At 45.5% G+C, this 22,730-nt stretch overlaps 1 protein-coding gene across 2 annotated transcripts in view; it reads right to left on the reverse strand.

The window, feature by feature from the left end:
* Window positions 1–22,730, reverse strand: part of LOC122809337 — a 2,116,265-nt gene that overhangs the window by 1,261,936 nt on the left and 831,599 nt on the right. For both annotated transcript variants that reach the window (XM_044080743.1, XM_044080744.1), the window contains exon 8: window positions 20,384–20,491. In XM_044080743.1, the coding sequence (XP_043936678.1) occupies window positions 20,384–20,491 (108 nt within the window). The remainder of the gene's footprint in view (window positions 1–20,383; window positions 20,492–22,730) is intronic.

Below are 22,730 nucleotides of genomic sequence, written 5' to 3' on the forward strand. Positions count from 1 at the left end.
CTTGAGGAGTACCTTGGGGAGGAGACGCAGAGGGGGAAAGGCATATACTGTTAGTTTTTTCCAGCTGAAAGATAGAGCATCCACTTTCCATGCCTGCTTGCGATAAGTCCTTGTGCAGAATCTCTGTAGTTGGCAGTTGTGAGGGGAGGCAAATAGGTCTATGTCCGGGCATCCCCAGTTCCTTATGCTGAAGACTTGTGGATCCAATTTCCACTCGTGGGGATCCATTAGGTTTCTGCTTAGTTAGTCTGCCAGAGTATTTATCTTTCCTTGCAGGAATTGTGCTTGCAGATGTACTTGGTAAGTCAATGCTGTGTCCCACAAGTTCATGACTAGTCTACATAGGGGGTAGGAATGTGTGCCTCCCTGCTTGTTTATGTCCCACATGACTGTAGTATTGTCCGTCTTTATCAGTAGTTGTCCAGGATGAAGTAGATCCTTGAAGTAGATCCTTGAAGGCTGTCAGGGCATTTTGAACAGCTAGCATCTCTTTTTGATTGATATGTAGATGCATCTGACTTGCGGACCATGTGCCCTGAATACATCTTCCTGCCATATGGGCCCCCCAGGCATAATCTGATGCATCTGTTGTCTGCCTGGCTGCGGGTAAGGTGAACGGCTGTCCCGTGTTGTGGTGACAGGCCTTTGCCCACCATCGAAACTCCTGTTGCAGGTAGGGAATGAGGGTAATTATTGTTTCCAGGCTGTGGCACTGTTCGAGTCCAAACACTTTTTAGATACCATTGAAGTTTCCTCATATGGAGTCTTGCATATGGAATTAGCAGAATGCAGGATGCCATGAAGCCCAAAGCCTGCAGAATTTTTCTTGCAGATGAAGTACAGTTTTGTACCTACCATAAATGTAGATGTTCGAGTGTATACCCTGCTGCAGTCATCACACTTAGGTTACCCTGTCTTCAGGCGGTCCCGCAGTCGGCCTGAATTCCAAAGTCTTGGTCCGGCGTTGGTTGCTGTTGCTTCTTCCCTGACGTGAGTGCGCCAGAAGTATACAGGAGGCATCCAACGCCATTTTCTTCAGTTTTTCTTGCCCCAGATGTCAGGTGCCCCGCCAAAATGGTGGTCAGTAGACAGCACCAATAATAAAAGTTTAGCACAAACAAAACATCCCTCCAGCTATAAGCAAATACACCACAAAGGTAGTATCAGATTTTAAGGCATTGAAAGGTTTTAGTTAGTTAGGTCAGAGGGGATGGAGGGAGGGTAACCTGGACTGCAGCAAGGTATACACTCGGACATCTACATTTATGGTAGGTACAAAACTGTACTATGTTCATCGTGTTACCCTGCTGCAGTCATCACACTTGGGTAGAATCCCAAAGCTAAGGATGGGAGGTGGAGTCAAACATGGTTAGAGGAGGCTAGAAGGCCCTGCAGAACTGCAGTGGCGAAGCTAGCTCTAGTCTTAGAGTAAAGTGGTAAGAGATAGTGTTTGGTGAAGGTGTGTACTGAACTCCAAGTTGCAGCTTCCAAAATATCCTTGGTTGGCAACCCCCTGAGGAAGGCTGTAGATGTAGCTGCTGCCCTGGTAGAGTGGGGCCTTATGCTAGCAGGAACTGGTTTTCCATGGTGAGTGTAGCAAAAACGAATGCAATGCCCTACCCATTTGGAAATGGTCTGTTTTGGGATAGCCTTTCCTTGTGAAGCTGCAGCATAGGATACAAAGAGCTGGTCAGATCATCTGAAAACCTTAGTTTTATCCAAGTAGTAATGTAGTTGCCTGTGAATGTCCAAGGAGTGCAGGAGCCTTTCTCCTTTGTTCGGTGAATTAGGAAAGAAGGTGGGAAAATGGATGGTTTGATTTAGAGCCACACTGGATACCACCTTAGGCATAAAGGAGGGGTTAGTTTGTAGAGAAACTCTGTCTTGATGAAAAATGAGGAAAGGCTCTACTGCCATTAGTGCCTGAAGCTCTGAGACTCTTCTGACTGAAGTTATTGCTAGAAGCAGGGCAGTCTTCCATGATATAAACTTTAAGTCAGCTGAGAAAGCTGGTTCAAAAGGAGGTAGCGTAAGTTTTTCCAGAACAAAACTTAGGTCCCAGGTTGGTGTAGGTACTCTCCTGGGGGGCCTAATGTTTTTGCCTCCTCTGAGAAACTGCCTTAGAAGCGGATGTGAAAATAAGGGAGGATCTGTGTTGTAGAGGGCTGAAATAGCTGAGGCGTGGATTTTAATAGATGAAAAAGAAAGTCCTTTGTGTAACATCTCAGTTAAATACTGTAGAATCTGAGGTATGTGTGGCTGAAGGGTATTTTGGCCTTTAGCTTGCTTCCAGATGCAAAATCTTTTCCATTTGCCCGAGTAGGCCTTCCTGGTGCTGGGCCTCCTGGCTTCCAGAATAACATCCATAACAGCTTGAGGAAGAGGAGCTGGCTGGTTGCTTAGGTGATTTGCCATGCAGCCAAATTTAAGGTTTTGAGCTGGCTGTGTAGAATCTGACTGTCTTGCTGTGTGAGCAAATGAGTAATTTGTGGTAAAATCCATGGTGGACCCTGGGTCATATTCCTTAATAGTGGGTACCAGTGCTGGCGTGGCCAGTCTGGGGCTATGACTGTCATTCTGGGTCTCTCCATCCTGACTTTCAGCAGCACCTTTGTGAGAAGGGGCAATGCAGGGAGGGCATATACTGTCAGGTTTTTCCAGCAGAATGAGAGTGCGTCCACTTTCCAAGCTTGATGGTGAAATGTCCTTGTACAAAATTTTGTTAGCTGATACTTTTGGGGGCTGGCAAACAGGTCTATGTCTGGGTGCCCCCATTTTTGAGTTATTGCAAATACTTCTGGATCCAGTTTCCACTCGTGGGGATCCATGATGTTTCTGCTTAGGTCTGCCAATGTGTTCTTTTTTCCTGGCAGGAATTGAGCTTCTAGCTGAACTTGGTAAGCCAGTGCTGTGTTCCACAAGGTCATTGCTTGCCTGCATATAGGGTTGGAGCGTGTACCCCCTTGTTTGTTTATGTAATACATTACTGCGGTGTTATGCATCCTTATTGTAAGCTGTCCTGGATGTAAGAGGTCCTTGAAGGCAGTCAGGGCATTCTGTACAGCTAGCATTTCTTTTTGATTGATGTGCAGATTCCTTTGATCCACAGTCCATATGCCTTGAACGCACCGTCCTGCCATATGTGCCCCCCAGGCATAGTCCGATGCATCTGTTGTCATAGTTTGCCTGGCTGGGGGGGCAAGGTGAAAGGCTGACCCTTGTTGTGGTGACATGCCTGTGACCACCACAGAAACTCTTGTTGAAGGCAGGGAATGAGAGATATTGTGTCCAAGCTGTGGCTGTGTTGAGTCCATACGCTTTTTAGGTACCACTGTAATTTCCTCATATGCAGTTTTGAAAATGGTATTAGTAGTATGCAAGATGCCATGAAGCCCAAGGCCTGCACAATTTTTCTTGCAGGGAGTTGGGTCTTTGTTGCCATTGTTTTGAAGCATTGAGTCAGTTGTAGTTGTTTGTCTGGCGTCAGATAAGCTATCTGGGCCGTTGTATTCAAGCTGGCACCCAGGAATGTAATATTTTGTGAGGGTATTAGTTTTGATTTCTTTTCGTTTACTGTGTACCCTAGGCAACTTAGAAGGTGTTTTACAAAAGCGAGATGTTGTAAGAGAATGTCCTTGCTTTCTGCTTGGATGAGGCAGTCGTCCAGGTATGGGTATATTTGAATTCCTCTTTGTCTGCAGTATGCAATTACTGGTGCCAGGCATTTTGTGAAGACCCTGGGCGCAGTGGATAAGCCAAAGGGCAGTGCAAAGAACTGGTAATGGGTTGAACCTGCAATAAAATGGAGGTATCTTCTGCAATTTTGTCTGATAGGGACATGCAGGTATGCCTCCTTGAGGTCCAACGTTACTAACCATGCTTTCTTGCCCAACATGTAAAGAAGCTGCTGTAGTGTTAGCATCTTGAATTTGGGTACTTGTAAGAAGGCGTTTAGAATTGAAAGGTCCAGAATGGGTCTCCAAGCATTGTCCTTTCTGGGGACTAGAAAGAGTCTTGAGTAAAATCCTTGGCCTTGCTCCCGTGTAGGTACCAGTTGAATGGCTCATGTCCATGAGAGCTGTAATTTGTTTTTGCGCCTTTGCCCATTGATTTTGTGGCAGGTTTGGCATTCCTCTTATTATTGGCAAGGTGTGGAAATGGAATCTGTATCCTTGTGAAATAATATGTAGGACCCATTTGTCCTTTGTGACGATGCGCCAGTCGTCTGTAAAAAGTGCTAATTTTCCTCCCAAGGGAGCTGCCAAGAGAGTTTTGCTTGGCAATTTGAGGTTTAAGTCATTGTGTTTGCTTCTAGTAGTTTGGGACCGGTCTTCTCCTCCCTTCTGTGTTGCAGTGCCCCATTGTCGAGGTTTGTAATGGGCTTGTGCTTGTCATCTGCCCCTTGGGCGTCTGTATTTACCCCTCTGTGGTCTGTCAGTAGCTGGAAAGGACCAATTTTTTGTTGGCCAATTTCTGCTGAAGCGTGGGGGCTGAACCTGTAGGAAATCTTTGACCATCTCCATAGCTTTTGCCTTATCCTCCATTTTCTTTAAGACTTCTTCTGCTTTAACCCCAAATAGGACATCCTGCTGTAAGGGAGCATCTAGTAACTTTGCTTTAACATGATCAGGCAGAGTTTGTTCCTTTAACCAAGCATGCCTACGTATAACAGACCCAGTAACAGCTGCTCTACAGGAAGCTTCCAAGGAATCAAATCCACATTGTAAAGTATGTTTGCCCACCTGTTCAGCTGCAAGCAACAGATCCTGCATTTCCTTCAATTCAAACTGTTGAGGGTGTTTGCTCATCTTTTGTTTTATTTGAGACATTAGGAATTGCTGGTATTTAAGCATGTGAAATTGACAATTTAGTGCTCTCATAGCTAGAGTGGCTGAGGTGTAAACCTTCTTCTCCCACCTATCTAGTGCTCTGGAGTCCCTTTCAGAGGGTACCGTATTTTTAGCCATGGAAGCCTTAGCCCCTTTGGGACCCTGGGAGATGGTCTCTGGGTCAGCAACAGGGCTTTTGTAAAGGAATTTGTGTGAGTCAGGCACTCTATAGTATCCATTTTGGCTGGAGCAGGAGGCAGAGAATCTGGATTTAGACTAGATTCTAAGTAAACATCATCCACAATGTCTAAAACTGGGGGGATAGCAAGTGGTCTGTGCTGGAGGAGTAAAAGAAACTCTGAGCCTTTTATTTGAGTCGGAGTAGTCCTGACCTTCCCAGTGGAAATGTTCCCTCATGGTATGTAAGGTTTCCCCAAAGGAATAGTCTTCAGGGGGAGAAGCTGAGGGAATGGAATCCTCAGCATCAGAATATTCATAAGGGGAAAAGGAGTAATCTTGTTCCTCAGAGGAGCCTGAGGAAACAGACACTTGATCAGAGGAGGCATAATCCTCCTCTTGTCTAGGCCTTTTGTCGGGTGGGGGATGGGAACCCCCTGCTTAAAGAAATCAAATATTCAGCCAATTTAAGCATCTGTTTCTTATGCATGGGGCCTTGAACTGGAGACTGAAGTGCAGTCTTTTTTGGTTTTAGAGGAGTCTTAAGCTTAGGATACGGTTTTATGGTGAGAGTAGTCGGTCTGAAGACACCTTCAGAAACCGAAGGTGTTTCTGCAGCACCGGCTTCTCCTTCTGCAATGTCGGTAGGGCCTAAAGAAAATGGCTGCATCGGCCTAGAACTCTCCGCCAGAGAATCCAAAGTGGTCTGGGGTTCCAATTCTGTGGTAGCCAGGGGCTGCATAGGCACCTCACTGAAAACCAGTGAACCAGCGATCGGCCCAGCCGAGGCCTCGGAGTCTGGCTTAGATCTAGGCTGCCTGTCCTTATCTTTGCGTTTTTTGTGCACGCCGGTAGTCAGTTGCTCCGACGGCATAGTGCAATTAAATTTTCTACCGAAGTAGTGTCGTGTGAAATCAAAGCATCGCTTTATAGTTCGCTTACTGAACCTAGCACAAAACCGACAACCAGTGATGTCATGGTCTGGGCCTAGGCAAGGTATACAATAAGAATGAAAATCCTTATGAGGCATTTGCTTCCCACAAGAAATACAATTGTTAACTTTTTCTGACATCGGTCTGAGGCAAGAACAGTTTCCCCAACGGGGTACTTAGCTTTATTGAAGACTTCATATCCGAAATTCAACTTCTAAAATCTCAGGAGTTGGCCGACTGGCACTTGCCAACAACTTCTGCTTTGGGCACCGCGCGGCAAGAAAGACTGAAGAGAATGGCATCGGATGCCTCCTATATACCCCTGGCGCACTGACGTCAGGGAAGAAGCGACAGCAACCGACGCTGGACCAAGACTTTGGAATTCAGGCCAACTGCGGGACCGCCTGACGACAGGATAACCCAAGTGTGATGACTGCAGCAGGGTAACACGATGAACATCTGGGTCTTTGTTACCAACATTTTGAAATAAGTACTCAATTGTCTTTGTCTGGCGTGAGATAAGCTATCTAGGCAGTTGCATTTAAGCTTGCACCCAGGAATATCAATCTCTTGATAGGGTACGAGTTTTGATTTCTTTTCGTTTACTGTGTACCCTAGACCGGTTAGTAATCTTTTTACAAACGCCAGATGCTGTAGTAGAATGTCCTTGTTCTCTGCTTGAATAAGGCAGTCGTCCAAGTAAGGATATATTTGTATTCCTCTTTGTCTGCAGAATGCAATTACTGGTGCCAGGCATTTTGTGAAGACCCTGGGCACAGTAGATAAGCCAAAGGGCAGTGCAGAGAATTAGTAGTGCATTGAGCCAGCTATAAATCTGAGGTATCTTCTGCATAATTATCTGATTGGGACATGCAGTTATGCCTCTTTTAGGTCTAAAGTCACAAGCCAAGCCTTCTTGCCCAGCATGGGCAGAAGTTGCTGCAGAGTTAACATTTTGAATTTTGGAATATCCAGAAATGTGTTTAGGATAGACAGGTCCAGTATTGGTCTCCAGGCTTTGTCCTTTCTGGGTACCAAGAATAGCCTTGAGTAAAATCCTAGTCCCTGCTGAATGGCCCTCATGTCCATGAGGGATGAAACTTGTTTTTGTGCCTCTGCCCACTGACTGCGTGGCAGATCTGGCATACCATTTGGCCTTGGCAAGGTGTGAAAGTGGAAACTGTAAGCCTTGTGATACGATATTTAAGACCCATTTGTTCTGTGTGATCATGTGCCAATTTTGTGAAAAAAGTGCTAGTTTTCCCCCCAAAGGAGGTGCCAGAAGGTAAGTGCTTGGTGCTGGCAGGGGAAAGTCATTGAGACAGTTTCCTGTATGGCTGTGATTTTTCCTCTCCGATTTTGGAGGTAGAAGCACCCCATTGTTTAGGCCTGTATGAGCCTTGGGGTTGTGATCTGCCTCTGGGGCGTCTATCTGCCTCTTTGTGGCCTGTCTAACACTGGAAAGGACCAATTATTTGTAGACCAGTTCCTGCTACATCTGGGAGGCTGTACATGTAAGAAATCCTTGACTGTTTGCATAGATTTAGCTTTGTCCTCCATTTTCTTCAACACCTCTTCTGCTTTAACACCAAACAAGGTATGATATTGTAATGGAGCATCTAATAGTTTTGCTTTAACATGATCGGGCAGATTTTGTTCTTTTAACCAAGCATGCCTACTAATGACAGAACCCGTAACAACAGCCATGCAGAAGGCCTCTAGAGAATCAAAACCACACTGCAAAGTATGTTTTCCCACTTGTTCAGTTGCATGCAATAAATCCTGCATTTCTTTGTTGTCTGCACATTCTGAATTAGTCAACATTTACTGTTTAAGCAGTGACATAAGATATTGCTGATATTTAAGCATATGAAACTACCAATTTACAGCTCTTACAGCCAAGGTAGCAGAAGTATAAATCTTTTTCCCCCATCTGTCCAGGGCCCTTGAATCCCTATCAGAGGGGATAGGGTTTTTTGCAGTGGAAGCCTTGACCCCTTTGGGACCCTGAGAGAGAGTTTCTGGGTCATCAGCAGGGTTTTTATAAAGAAATTTATGTGAATCAGGAACCCTGTAGTATCTGTCTGGCTTAACAGGAGCTGGCGGTAAAGAGTCAGGAGACAGACCGGATTCTAAAAATACATCATCTAGAATGTCTAAAACAGGAGGAATAGCAAAGGGCCTGTGCTGAGGTAATAAAAGGAAGTCTCTGAGCCTTTCCTTGGATTCTGAGTAATCTTGGCTCTCCCAGTGGAAATGCTCCCTCATAGTATGCAGGGTTTTCCCAAAAGAATAATCCTCAGGAGGAGAGGCTGAAGGGATAGATTCTTCAGAATCAGAATCCTCATTAGGGAGGAAGAGAATATTCCTGTTCAGAAGAGGAGTCAGAGGAAATGGAAACCTGATCTGAAGATTCATATTCTATCTCTTGCCTAGGCCTCTTATCAGGAGGGGGATAGGAACCCCTGATTAAAGTAATTAGGTCTTCGGCCATTTTAAGCATCTGTTTTTTAGGCAGAGGCCTGTCCAGGAGAATGCTGTACGTGTTTCTTTGTCTTTAGTGCTGCTTTAGTCTTTGCCTTTGAAGCTGAAGTTGGTTTCACATAACTGCGTAGGCCTGAAAACACCCTCAGAAGCAGATGCCTGCTCAGCGGCTCCGGACCATCTGAGGGAATAGTTTCCGAAAGTCCAATACCTTCAGTTTCCAGCGGCCTAGTTGGCTCCATGTGGGAGTCGGAAGCGGCCTGTGGCTCTGAGGTAACGGGCGTCAGGGGCTACCAAAGTACCTTACTGAGAACCAGCGACAGGCCTAGTGGAAGCCTGCTCGTCGGTTTTGGACCTCGGATGCCTGTCCTTTTCTTTGCACTTTTTACTCCGGAAGTCGGCTGTTCCGACGGCATTATATAATTAAATCTTCGGCCAAAGTAATGAAATGCAAAATCATACCGACGCTTAATAGTGCGTTGGTTAAATCTAGCACAAAACCGACAACTAGCAAAGTACAGTTTTGTACCTACCATAAATGTAGATGTTCGAGGATTCCATTGCTGCAGTCCTTACTATTGGGTATAGTCCGCATCCATCCGGCAAGAGAGAGTAATAAGGCTGGCGTCGCGTGGGGCGTAGTGCGACGCCAGTACGCCAGGGTACTCAAGTACTAGCATGACGCATATCATAATCTCTCTTTCTTGCCCAGATGTCAGAAGACCCTAAAAGACAAGGCCCACAAAAATAGCTAAGCAAAACTCACCTAACCTCTAACCTAAACACAGGGGGAAGGAGGAGAGGGTAATGGACTGCAAGCAATGGAATCCTCGAACATCTACATTTTTTCCATTGCTGCAGTCCTTACTATTGGGTAGAATCCCAAAGCAGAGGTAAGGGAGGCTGGCAAATCATAAAGAAGCAGGAGCTGACAACATGCCTTGCAAAACAGCTGTGGCAAAACCAGCCCTAGACTTAGAGTAGATAGGAAGGTGATAATGCTTAGAGAAAGTATGCACTGAACTCCAAGTAGCTGCTTCCAAAATATCCTTAGTTGCCACCCCGTAGAAATGCTGTTGAAGTGGCAGTAGCCCTAGTGGAATGAGGCCTAATCCCAGCTGGAACCTCCTTGCCATGATGGGAATAACAAAATGCAATGCAAAAGCCAATCCACCTAGAAATAGTTTGTTTTGACACAGGCTTGCCCTGAACTCAAAGCAAAAGAAACAAACAACTGCTGAGACTGCCTAAAATCCTTAGTCCTGCTTAAGTAATAACGCAATTGCCTGTGTACATCTAAAGTATGCAAAATCTTTTCCCCTTTATTTTGGGGTCTGCATAAAAAGTAGGCAAATGAATAGTTTGGTTTAAAGCCACACTAGAAACCACCTTAGGCATAAAGGAAGGATTAGTGCGTAATGATACCCTATCCTTATGGAAAATCAAAAGGGCTCGACTGCCATAAGGGCCTGCAACTCAGACACCCTTCTTGCAGAAGTAATAGCCAACAAAAAGCAGTCTTCCATGACAAATATTTCAATTCAGCAGTAGCCGCAGGCTCAAAAGGTTGTAGAGTAAGTTTTTCCAACACAAAATTGAGATCCCAAGCAGGAGTAGGAGCTCTACGTGGGGTCTTATATTTTTGCCCCTCTAAGAAACTGCTTGAACAAAGGATGAAAACAATGGTGGGTCACAATCATAGTGAGCTGAGAGTGCTGCAGCATGAATCTTAATGGAAGAGAAGGACAGACCCTTGTCCAGTAACTCAGTAAGATATTGAAGAGCCATACTCAAATTAGGCTCAGAAATCTCCAAATTCTTTGCTTTACTCCAAAATAAAAATCTCTTCCATTTTGCTGCGTACACTTTCCTTGTACTAGGTCTTCTAGCTTCCATAATCACATTTAAAACTTGTTGAGGAAGTTGAGACCTGCTGTGTTTCAACACAGAATATGCCAGGCTGTCAGATGAAGAGAGTGAAGCTTGACATTGAGCAGATGACCGTCCTGCTGGGATAACAGATGTGGAATCAAAGGTTAAGGCCATGGAGGCTTCTTTACCAGACTCCGTAGTAGAGGGTACCAGTGTTGCGAGGCCAATCTGGAGCTATCAAAATCATCCTTGGCCTGTCCTGTCTGACCGTTAACAGTACCTTTGGAAGAAGAGGCAGAGGTGGAAAGGCATACACATGAAGGTTTGTCCAACTGAAAGACAGAGCATCCACTTTCCAAGCTGTGTGATGAAACCCCTTTGTGCAAAACTGTGGCAGCTGGTGGTTTAGTGGAGAAGCGAACAGATCTATGTCTGGAGTTCCCCATGACACTGTCAATTTCTGAAATACATGAAGATCCAGTTTCCACTTGTGGGGATCCATGATTTGTCTGCTTAACACATCTGCTAAGGAGTTCTGTGCTCCTGGCAGAAACCTTGCCTGAAGAGTTAGGTGCAAGCGTAGCGCAGTCTCCCATAAAATCATTGCTTGCCTGCATAGAGGATAAGAATGTGTTCCCCCTTGTTTGTTGAAGTACCACATGACAGTTGTGTTGTCTGTTAGAATCAACACCTGCCCTGGAAGAAGTAACTCCTTGAAAGCCAGTAATGTGAACTGGACTGCTAACATCTCCTTCATGTTGATATGTAGATGCTGTAGTCTGGCAGGCCACTTGTCTTGTATCCACTTTCCATTTAGATGAGCTCCCCAAGCAATGTCCGAGGCATCTGTCGTTAGAATCTGACTCGCCTCTGGCCGGGTCACAGAGAGTCCCTTGTTTAGGTGACATTCCTCAGCCCACCACAAAAATTCTCTTTGAAGGCAAGGTATTATTTGAATGACAGTGTCTAAATCCTGGCAGTGCTGTGTCCATACATTTTTGAGATACCATTGTAACTTCCTCATATGCAGTTTGGCATTGGGAAGCACCAGAATACAAGATGCCATGAACCCTAATGCTTGAAGGACTGTCTCTGCAGTCAGCACGGACTGATGAGATAGTTGATGGAAGTAAAGTGATAGACTCTTTTGTTTGTCCGGGGTTAAAAAGGCCATCTGGGCTGCTGTATTCAGTCACACCCAGAAAGCACATGTCTTGAGAGGGTACTAGACTGGACTTTATTTCGTTCACAGAATACCCTAGGCATCTTAGCACTGCTATAAGATATTCCAGATGCTGTAGAAGGTCTTCCTTTTCCTGAGCCAGAATCAGGCAGTCGTCTAAATAAGGATAGATTTGAAGTCCTTGTAGCCTGAAGTAAGCTATCACTGGAGCCAGAACCTTTGTGAATACTCTGGGCGCAGTAGATAAGCCAAAGGGCAATGCAGAGAACTGATAATGAGAATCTCCAGCTCGAAACCGCAGATACTTCCTGTAACTTAGCCTGATAGGCACATGAAGGTAAGCTTCCGTGAGATCTAAAGTTACCATCCAGTGATCTTTGCCCAGCAGGGGTAAAAGCTGTTGTAACGTCAACATCTTGAACTTGGGAATGTCCAGATAAGTGTTGAGGAGAGATAAATCCAAAAGCAGTCTCCACGTGTTCCCCTTCTTTGGTACTAGGAACATGCGAGAATAAAATCCTAGGCCCCTTTCTGATACAGGGACTGGCTGAATGGCCCCATTTGGAGTAACTGAGAAACTTGCTTGTGAGCCTCTTTTCTTTGTGGAGGAGGAACGTCTGGCATGCCTTTGAAAGGGGCATTGTATGGAAATAAAATCTGTAACCGTGGTGAATGATGTCCAACACCCATCTGTCTTGAGTAATTAAATCCCAATTTTCTTTGAAAAGAGACAGTCGTCCTTCCAAAGGAGCTGCCAGGCGAGAATCTACTGGCAGCTGAAAAGGCAGGTCATTGGGTCTGTTTACGAAAGGACTGACCCCTGCCCTCACCAAAAGTCTGAGCAGGTGAACTCCTGTTCTAGGCCTAAAAGAACCTTGAGCCCTGCCCCTACCACGTCTAGACCTACCCCTAGACTGGGAATCATAAGCAGGATATGTCCACCCCTTAGCAGGCCAATTTCTACTAAACTTGGTGGCTGTACCTGCAAAAATCTTTAACAGTTTGCATAGACTTAGCTTTGTCCTCCATTTTCTTTAAAACTGCTTCCACAGGTGAACCAAACAACACATCAGACTGTAAAGGAGCATCCAAAATCCTTGTCTTAACATGCTCAGCCAAATTTTGATCCCTCAACCAGGCATGCCTGCGAAGAACAGAACTAGTGGCAGCCACCCTCGAGGAGGCCTGCACAGCATCAAAACCACATTGCAAAGAATGCTTGCCCACTTGTTCAGACACATAAACTAAATCCAGCAAGTATTTACAATCAATACCTTCCGCCAAAGCATCCACCTTAGATTTAAATTGTGAAAGGAGATAATTTTGATATTTCAGCATGTGAAACTGACAATTCAACGCTCTCATGGCTAGAGTGGAAGTATACACTTTCTTACCCCACCTATCTAACGCCCTTGCCTCTTTGTCAGTGGGAACAGGATTTTTAACCACAGAGGCCTTAACACCTTTAGGCCCCTGAGAAACAGTTTCTGGGTCCGCCCTAGGACTCTTAAACAAATACTTATGAGCTTCGGGCACCCTATAGTACCTATCAGGTTTAACAGGAGCAGGAGGCAAAGAATCAGGGTTCAGGGAAGCCTCTGCAAAAACATCTTCCACCACATTCAACACAGGAGGTATAGCTAAGGGCCTATGCTGGGGTAAAAACAAGAATTCCCTAAGCCTCTTCCTGGAATCAGAGTAATCCTGGCCTTCCCATTTAAAGTGCTCCCTCATGGAATGCAGAGTCTCTGAAAATGAAAAATCCTCAGGAGGAGAAGCCGAAGGAGTGGCATCATCCACATCAGAATCAGAATAATGAGGATACTCCTGCAAATCTTCATGAAGACTCAGAAGCCCCTGAACCCTGTTCAAAACTGTCAAACTCTGGTTCCACCCTAGGCCTCTTATCAGGAGGGCCCATAGAATCTCTAATCATAGTAATCAAATCTTCTGCCATTTTAAGCATATGTTTCTTAGGTACAGAACCCGAAAGGCTAGGAGAAGCCCCTACTGAAGCTGAAGTTGGCCTACCTCTAAAAGAAGTTTTGGCAACAGAAGGAGAGGCTCTAACTACTTTGGGAAGAGAGGGAAGAATAGTTACCTGAGAAGCCCCCCCAGCCTGGCCTGCCTCCTGAGAGGGTACATCCTGTAACAGTAAAGTTTCTGCCTGAGACTCCATAGAAACTCCTGGCAAAACCTCTGGCTCCACTGAGCCACCTAAAGAACCGGCGTCCGGGACTGCGGTTCATCAACCCTAGGCTTCGCTGTTTTGTCCTTGCGCTTCTTGGGCCAGCGGGTGTCGGAGCATCCGGCGGCATTTTATAATTGCAGCTTCCCAAACACTAATCTGGCACAGTCTAACCTCCTCTTAATAGTGCGTTTGTTAAACCTAGCACAAGGCGGCAACCAACAACGTCGTGCTCAGGCCCAAACAAGGTATACACAATGTATGGTAATCCCTATGAGGTATTTGTTTCCCACAAGAAATACAGTTATTCACTTTTTCTGACATCCGGTTAAATACTGAGGCAAGAAAAACCAAAATGTTCTAGCGGGTACTTAGCCAACTCTGATTCGGTCTGAAACTCCGGTTTCGGAAATATTTCAGAACGCCAACCTGCACTCGCAAAACTGCTTCTGCATCGGACCACGCGGCAAAAAAGACTGAGGATATGACGCCGGTCATGCGCATTAGTACCCTGACGTACTGACGTCAGTCTAATGCGCCCTGACCGTCAGCCTTATACTCTGGTATTCGGGCCGACTGGATGCGGACTATACCCAATAGTAAGGACTGCAGCAATGGAAAACGAAGAACATCGTCGTGGTCAGGCCCTAGGCAAGGAATACAGTAAGAATGAAAATCCTTACGAGGTATTAGCTTCCCACAAGAAATACAATTATTAACTTTTTTTGACATCGGTCTGGAGCAAGAAAAAAGTTTTCCCAACGGGGTACTTAGCTTTATGAAGACTTCGGATCTGAAATTCGAATTTGAAAATCTCAGGAGTCGGCCGACTGGCACTTGCGAACTGCTTTTGCTTTGGGCACTGCGCAGCAAGAAAGACTGAAGAAAATGGCGTCGGCTGCATCTTATATACCCGTGGCACACTAACGTCAGGGAGGAGACGACAGCAACAGACGCCGGACCTAGACTTTGGAACTCGGGCCGACTGCGGGCAGCCTGCCAGCACGATAACCCAACTGTAATGACTGCAACAGTGAAACACGATGAACATCTGTGTTAAGCTCATCAACTGTTACCAGTCTTCTGGAGTTCCACTGAGGTGTTAACTGTTTAATAAGTTGCAAATGCACCTTTTTCCCTTTCATTGTGGTTACAATTCTTATTAATTACATTTCGTGTATTATATTTACGTTGCTAAACATCCTATTACATATGAATACAGATGCAACTCACACTTAGTTTTTGTACTTTACAAAATATTAATTAACAGAATAGAGGAGGGGACATATTAAATCAAACAGAGTTACAGGAAACTATGTGGATATTATGCTTTAAAGCGTATCATGAACCAGGTATAAATGACAGTTTTAGTCTTAAACCCACCTTAAAAGAAATTAGGAATAAATTGTGATATATTTTTTTATACATTTTTATGTCTGTATTTTATGCTATGTTTCTCTAATATTTTTTAGCTTTGACATCACATGGCACTAATGAAAACTGTATTTAAATGAAACTGCTACCTTTATACAGTCATTTGCCTGAAGAAGCCTTAACAGATGAAAGTATATGTACTAGCGTTTGTTTAATTGAATTTTATTGAGCATCGTGGTGTTGGTGCTACTTTTATTCTTTTCTTTTTGGACTTTTTTGGTGACACAAACTCTGTCTGCGAGGTAAAACTCTGTTGGTTTTCTTCACCAAAGGGAGGGAAACCAGACTTAGCGAGGCCAGAATGGGGCAATGAGGATCATTGTGTTCCACAGCCTGTGAGCTTTCTGAAGAAACTTAGAAATGAGAATTAACGGGGGTAGGCATAAAGACGACGGGGAGGTCAAGCATGAGCCAGTGCATGTCTCTAGGGGCATCCTCTTGAGGGAGATTCAGAGCAAAGAACTCGTTGCATTTCACATTGGAAGTAGATGCGAAGGGATCGCAGCAAGCCCGACCCCACTTAAGATCTGCTCCAATACTGAAGGATTCAGAGGCCACTCGGAAGGCATCAGGATAGTTCTGCTGAGCCTACTAGAATATTGGACTGTCCTGGGATGTGAGATGCCACCAGAAATCGGCCGTTGGACATCGCCCTTTCCCACACTTTCATGACTTCCTGTCTAAGGGGGGAAAGTTCTGGTTCCTCCTTGTTTGTTGATATACCAGACTACCGACATGTCGTCTGAATCGCAATAGTCACGAGAGAAAGATGGGCATGAAGGGCCTGCAATGCCAGAAGAACCACCCTCATCTCCAGGATATTGATATGCAAACTGGTCTCAGATGGGGACCACGTGCCTTGGACTGTCCTTCCCAAGAAGTGTCCCCCCCAGCTGGGAGGCATCCGTGGTCACTGTGGCTTTGGGAAAGGACAAAGAAAGGGGCATCCCCTGACAAGATCCAGGGAAAAAATCCACCACTGAAGACGGTCCCTGTAAACCCAGGAGATAATGACTGGATGGTATAATGGTAGATCTAACCACTGAAGAATTCACTTATGTAATCGTGCAAGAGTAGTAAATAGATCGTGGCCACCATGGACCCCAGCGCCATGAGAACAGTCTCTGCTTTGGAAATCTGAGTCTGAAGAATATACAAGACGTGTATATTCTTAGACTGTGTACCCTTCTCTGGAGTGAGGTAAACTTTCACTTGGATGGTATCCAACAGAGCCCCAATGAATTCTAGGGTCTGAACAGGGGCCAGTGACAACTTGCTGAGACTGATGATGATGCATGTCTGTTTGCTAAAAGGAAATAATCCTGGGCTCAGCAAAGCAGATGCTTAGTGGGGGGCAGCAAGTAGCCAATCGTCCAGGTAAGGCAAGTCCTGAATGCCCTGAAGCCTCAGGTGAGCCGCTACAACTGCCATCACTTTGGTGAACACCCTGGGGGCTGTGATAAGACCAAAGAGGAGGGTTCTGAACGGATAATGACTGACCTCCAGCCAGAAGCAGAGAAACCTCCAGGAGCGCCTGTCCATCTTGATATGATAGCACAAGTACTGGAGGTCGATCGAGCATATCCAATCTCTGGCCTGCATGCAGGGCAGGATGGACTGAAGAGTGAGAATCCGGAATTTCGCCTCGGCTACTGACAGGTTCAAGGTGGATAGATCCAGAATGGGTCTTACGTACCCCCGTCTTCTTTGGCACTAAAAAGAACCTGGAATAAATGCCTGATCTGGCTTGGTCTCAGGGGACAGGCTGGATGACTCGTTTTCTTAGCAACTTTTTAATCTCTAGAGATGCTACCTCCCTTTGCACGGGTGGGACATCCGGGAGGGGATTCGGTGAGACAGGTGGTTCGGTGAATGGAATGGAATAACCTCTGGATATAATTTGCAACACCCAATGATCTGTTATGGACTCCCATACCATTGGATGTAGCGATAGATTACCCCCAACTACCTCCAGAGCCGAGCAGTCGGGCAGCCCACTCAGGGCTGCTGCATGGGTCTGTCTGAGAACGGTTCTCGATACCCAAAGTTTCTTGGACCCCTTTCTACCTCTAGGACAGCGTCTATCGTAACCCCCTCTGCCACTGGGGAAAGATGAGCTCAGAGTGTCCTGGGAAAATGCCAGAGACTTCCGGAACCACATCATCTTCGTCCCTCGCCGATTCCTAGAAAAGGATCTTTGAGGTGGGGAGAAGCGAATCCCGATGGCAGACCGTGTCTACCCATCCTTCTCACTCTGGACCAAAGTCTCGCGAACTGACTTCCCAAACAGGGAAGAACCATCATAGGGGGCATTTGCGAATGACGCCTTGAAGGGTTCCGAGAACTGGCATAGCCAGAGCCAGGCGTGGTGCCTCATAGCAACTCCAGAACCGGCTGCCCTGGGCTCCGTCTGTCTTCTCTTCCATGCTATGGAGGGAGCAGCCAGAACTGGCCACCGTAGCAGCTCACTCTGTAGCATGGGAGAGAAGACACATGGATGTATTTGCTAACGCCATGAGAGTGGCCATCCGAGCACTGAAGATCTTATTGCCCTTCGCCAACATGAACACCAGGGGTGACTCAACAGCCTCCTTGACCAAGTCTCGCAGTCAGATAACATGTGCCATATAGTTCAGTGCCCTTATAAGGGACATCCTCGGGGGGGGGGGTGATTGGGGGGAACCTTCCCCTTCCTCCAAGTCAGTGTCTTCAGCAAGGGACTCTGGGGAGGAGTCCAGGTGCCTCCTTTTGCACTTCCATTTGCGAGGAACCTCCTCAGTGGGACTTCTCTGGGAGGAGCTCGCAAACCTCTTGCTGCTCCTGCAGGGGAGCTTCCTGAGGCAAACCCTGCACAGGCTGTCCCTGAGATGGCAAGATGATCAAGGACATACCCAAAACAAAGGGAGTCGGGGCGTAGTCAGAGGACAAGATGGTCAGGGGTCTCGAACTCGAGAGTTCTCTTCCCATGTCAAAGGCCGATGGGGAGCGGACATCCTAAGAGCTGACAAAAGGAGCCATCCCCCTCGGACCCGAAGGGGGAGTCAAAGCAGAAACTGCAGGAGACGAGATGCCAAGGGGAAGACTGTGCACAGAAACTTGGAGCAGATAGCACCCCCCGGATCCGATGCTGAGGCTACAACTGTGAGAGCTCAGATCTGATCCGGTCGGATCCAACACACTCAAGGCAATAGCCAGTGTCGAGGTACAAGGTACCATCAGCATTAAACTCCCAACCCCGAGAGTCCTCGAATCCAACAGCTCTGAAACTAAAAGTCGGATCTGAGAAGGAGTTATTGGAGTGAAGGTCTGTGAGCTCCCCCTCCGGAGGGAGAGGGGATGGGGGCAGGATTCCCATCTGGAGTTGGGTACAGATGAACTTTCACATCATCCTATCCATCTCTGCCTCGCTAAGGCTCTGGGTAGACTGGGATGATAAGACCACTGACTCTGCCTGGGAATGCAGATACAGGAAAGCCCTAAGAGGAGACCGCAAACACCTCCGGCTCGGGCGAGAACCAGGGAGAGAGGAGCCGGGGAGTACTCAGTCTCGTGGGAGGCCTAGTTTTAGGAGGAGGCCCCGGCAGAGCAGAGTGGTCCGGCTATCGCTTCCTAGGTCTGTCCTTTTTGTGGTGTCTTTCTTCTTCCCCAGACCTCTTGGCAGAAGTTCAAGTCCCAGAGGCCTGGGAAGAGGCAGTAGTAGTAGTAGTAGCAGTAGCAGAAGAGGCTGAAGCAGAGGGTGCAGAGGCTGCCGTCCCTGAGGAGGGAAGCAATCCCTTAAGGATTAGCGTATCCCTCCTGACCTTAAGGGCTCACGGGCTGAATCTGGCACAAATTGGACAGAGGGTAAGCAAATGAGCAGCACCCAGGAAAAGTACGCACTGAGTGTGGCCATCGGCTGGGGAGAGCTTATGGCCACACTCTGTGCACTTTCTAAATCCTGGTTTAAGACAATGAGACATGCTCTTAACCGGAAACACAGACGAGCACACACACATACAAAAGTTAGAAAGGAGAATTGGGCCAAGGGAAACAACTTTTTTTTTCTTTTTTCTTTTATCCGATGCCAAACGCAGGTAGGGAAGGTAGGATAGAAAGAAAAGAGCACAGAAAGATAGAAAAAGGTGACCCCAAAAAACTACTCACAAAGAAAAATCGCTCTGAGCTCAGACCACGATGCTAGCTGTTTTAGTTGCAAATGACATCTGAAGGGAGGAAGGAGACATGGGGCATTACAGGTAAGGGGGGAGTAGCTTGTATCAAATGCTAGTTATGCGGTTGTGTTCGATCAGATTCAGATCCACAGACCCCACAGGTTGAAGATCAAATAAAGTCAACTACTTCAGATTTGCAGTTTTCATCCCTTCAATGGATACCACTGACAACTACAAGAATATCCCCTGTAATGGACAGAGTATGTTCACCACAAACTACCCCTTGCCTTGATACATCAAGGAGAGCAGGAGCACTGCAGTCTCTGCACTCACTTAAGTGGCAAGCAGGTTTATCATTTTCATGTTCCACTTCTGGAAAATCTGGAACAGACAAGACTACTTAATCTGTAAATCCAGGAACAGGCTGAAGTAGCAGTTTATGGAGTCCCCCAGCACATTTCACCTGAGATGTCAGTTGACAAAAATGTGATGCCTCAGCCTACAAGGCCCCCTGGAAAATGCTCATCACCTCTCTGTACAAGGAGTACCATATGCACATCTCAAGATTTGGAGACTACAAAAGCTGTTTGACAGACTAAATAAGTTGAGCCCACAAACACAGCTTTCTATTCTATGTCTAACACTGTTCATAGTGCCAGGTGGTTGGTGTCAAGGTCCATTTTCAGGATTAAACACAGTAATACACAAAATACACCACTATCCTTAAGGTCACAATGTTAAACTCATGAATTGGATGTTAACTCAAATACTTGTGCTAAGTAAAATGTCTTGAAAAGTTAATGTGAGCATACTGAACTCTACTTCATTATAAGGACTGTCCCTCATTCAGAGTCTCCATTGTTCTACCCCTGTCACACATTCAATGTTAAGAATTTAACAAAGATCCAAGGTAAACAGCACTGAATTATACTAATTCATCAGAATGTTTTCTAAGCTAGAAGAAACAAATAACCATAACGTGAGCTTCCTAGTTCAAATTGATGTTTCTGCAATTTGCCATTTGTTTCACATTATGAACACAAAAGGTTATGTGTTATGCTACAGACTCCAGAGGCAAAAACACCACCAGAACATCACTAGCACAGCTGAAAAGGAAGGTATCACAGACTTACCTGAACAGATTGTCTTCCTTCCATTTTCTCAATAGACCTGGCCTTTTCATTCAACTCTTCAACGCTGCATGTTGCAGCATCAGATGCAAATTCAGGATAATGCAATTGCTGAAAAAATACATTCATTTTCATCAGAAAAGCTAAGGTAAAGTACATTTTTTTTAAAAAAAGGCAATACACAATCGCTTTTAAAAAGCAAGGTAAACAATTCAAATCTCCTATAAATCAAAACTAATGGATGCCACATAAGAATGCCTTTAACCTGAAATTACATGATATACAAAATCAGAAGTCTAATAAAATGATCCAAACCAAACAAATATGCTGCAGAACAAAAATATACAAGCCCTTTTTCAAAACCATTATGGTTGTAATGCTTTTTATACTTCAACCTGCTGAAGTTCACACAAAGTGAACAGCAGTTCAGAAATCACAGAAATAAATATCTGAGATTTAAGGGTCTATATTACATAACAGAAACCTTAGGTTACCGAATACTTAAAGGTCGATCACTAATGTCGAACTCTAAAAATCGTGAATGGCCATTTCCACACAAGGAAACAAGTTGTTTGACCGTTAGGTGGATTTTGCCCTTTTTACGATGTAGAGTGATCTCGGAGTTGATATATTTAGTTGTGGAGGGTGAAGCCCCCCATTTGATTTCTGTTTCTAACTTTTTTTTTTTAATTTGGCAAATGGCATTGTTTTTCTGTGTGGAAACGGCAGTTTGCAATTTTCAGAGTCTGACATTTAGTGATCGACCTTTAGGTAGTCGATAACCTAAGGTTTCGAACATATAATATAGACCAGAGATTTAATACAAGAAAGCTTTGCTGTGTGAAAATACCACACTGGGTAGTATCATAATAAACAGCAGTAATCAGAAATTACCATCTTACAGCTATCAATCTGCCAGTGGGTTCTAAAATCATCACCAAAAGTAATAAAATAAGAAGTTATGTACTCACCATAACGTTCCATCTGAGTAGATAAACTTCATTTATCAGCAGCCTGTGGGTATCGGATCCGACTTCAGATCTGAGCCGGCAGTTTTCAACAGCTTAGATCCGAGCTCCTAGCTCCTCCCTCTACCCATAAACCCCTGCCAACCCTGACTGACTTCAGATCAAGTTTGCCCCCAAGCAGCAACTGCTACAAATATTCCAATTTCAAATGTCATCTCTGAAGACAGCAAAAGTGAATGATGGAAGGTCAGGGGGGAAGGAGGGGGGGATGGTTGCTAACAAATGAAGTTTATCTACTCAGATGGAACGTTATGGTGAGTACATAACTTCTTAATCTGAAGTAGTTAACTTCATTTGTGCAGCAACCTGTGAGACAGAGTCCCCAGCTACCTGAATCTTGGGCGGCCATCATGGAAGGATGTTCCGGAGCACTGCAGAGCCAAAGGATGCTCTCCCTCTGGAGATAATATCCAGCTTATAATGGTTGATAAAGGTATGAGATGAGGCCCAAGTGGCGGCTGAACAAATATCATTTAAAGGAACCCTGGATCTAAAAGCAGCAGAGGTAGACAGATTGGGTAGAGTGGGCACGGACTCCCTGAGGCGCGGGCCTACCAGAACTTTCATAAGCCAAAAGAATACATTGTGAGATCCATCAAGACAACGTAACTTTGCATACCGATTTTCCCCAATTCTTTTTGGCAAAGGAGACTAACAACTGGTCGGATTGACTATGACCAGATGTCCTATGCATACAGAATCAAAGTTGTCTATACACATCCAACGAGTGTAATTTGTATTCTCCTTTGTTGTGATAGTTGGGAAAGAAGATTAATGGACTGGTTGATATTATATTCAGAAGCAACCTTAGGGAGAAAGGAGGGATTGGTCCTGAGGTAGACTCTATCCTTGTGGAAGGTTAGATATGGGGGTTTGACACAAAGGGCCTGAACTTCAGAAACTCTTCTGGCAGAAGTAATGGCAACGAGAAAGGCCGTCTTCCAAGACAAATACTTGAGTTCCACTGAAGCTGCAGGCTCAAAGGGGGGAGAGCAGTCAAAGCCTGAAGAACTAACGACAAATCCCATGGAGGTACCACTTCCTTCACCGGAGGTCTGAGCAGGAATGTGCCCTTCAGGAAGGTCTTGCACAGCTTAGAAGTGATCAAGGGACGCAGATCATGTCCAACATGGTAGTGAGAGATAGCTGCTAGTTGAACCTTGACAGTGGAACAGCTAGCTCCCCTGGTGAAATAATCCTGATAAGAAGTCTAGCACCACAGGTAAAGGAGCTGTGAAAGGATCCAAGTTTTGACGTTCTTCCCAGATAGAGAAACGTCTACATTTGCTACTGTAAACCTTCCTAGTAGAAGGCTTATGGGC

Source organism: Protopterus annectens, chromosome 8.part0 (assembly GCF_019279795.1).
Source record: "Protopterus annectens isolate FY-2018-M chromosome 8.part0, PAN1.0, whole genome shotgun sequence".
NCBI classification, from domain to species: domain Eukaryota; kingdom Metazoa; phylum Chordata; order Ceratodontiformes; family Protopteridae; genus Protopterus; species Protopterus annectens.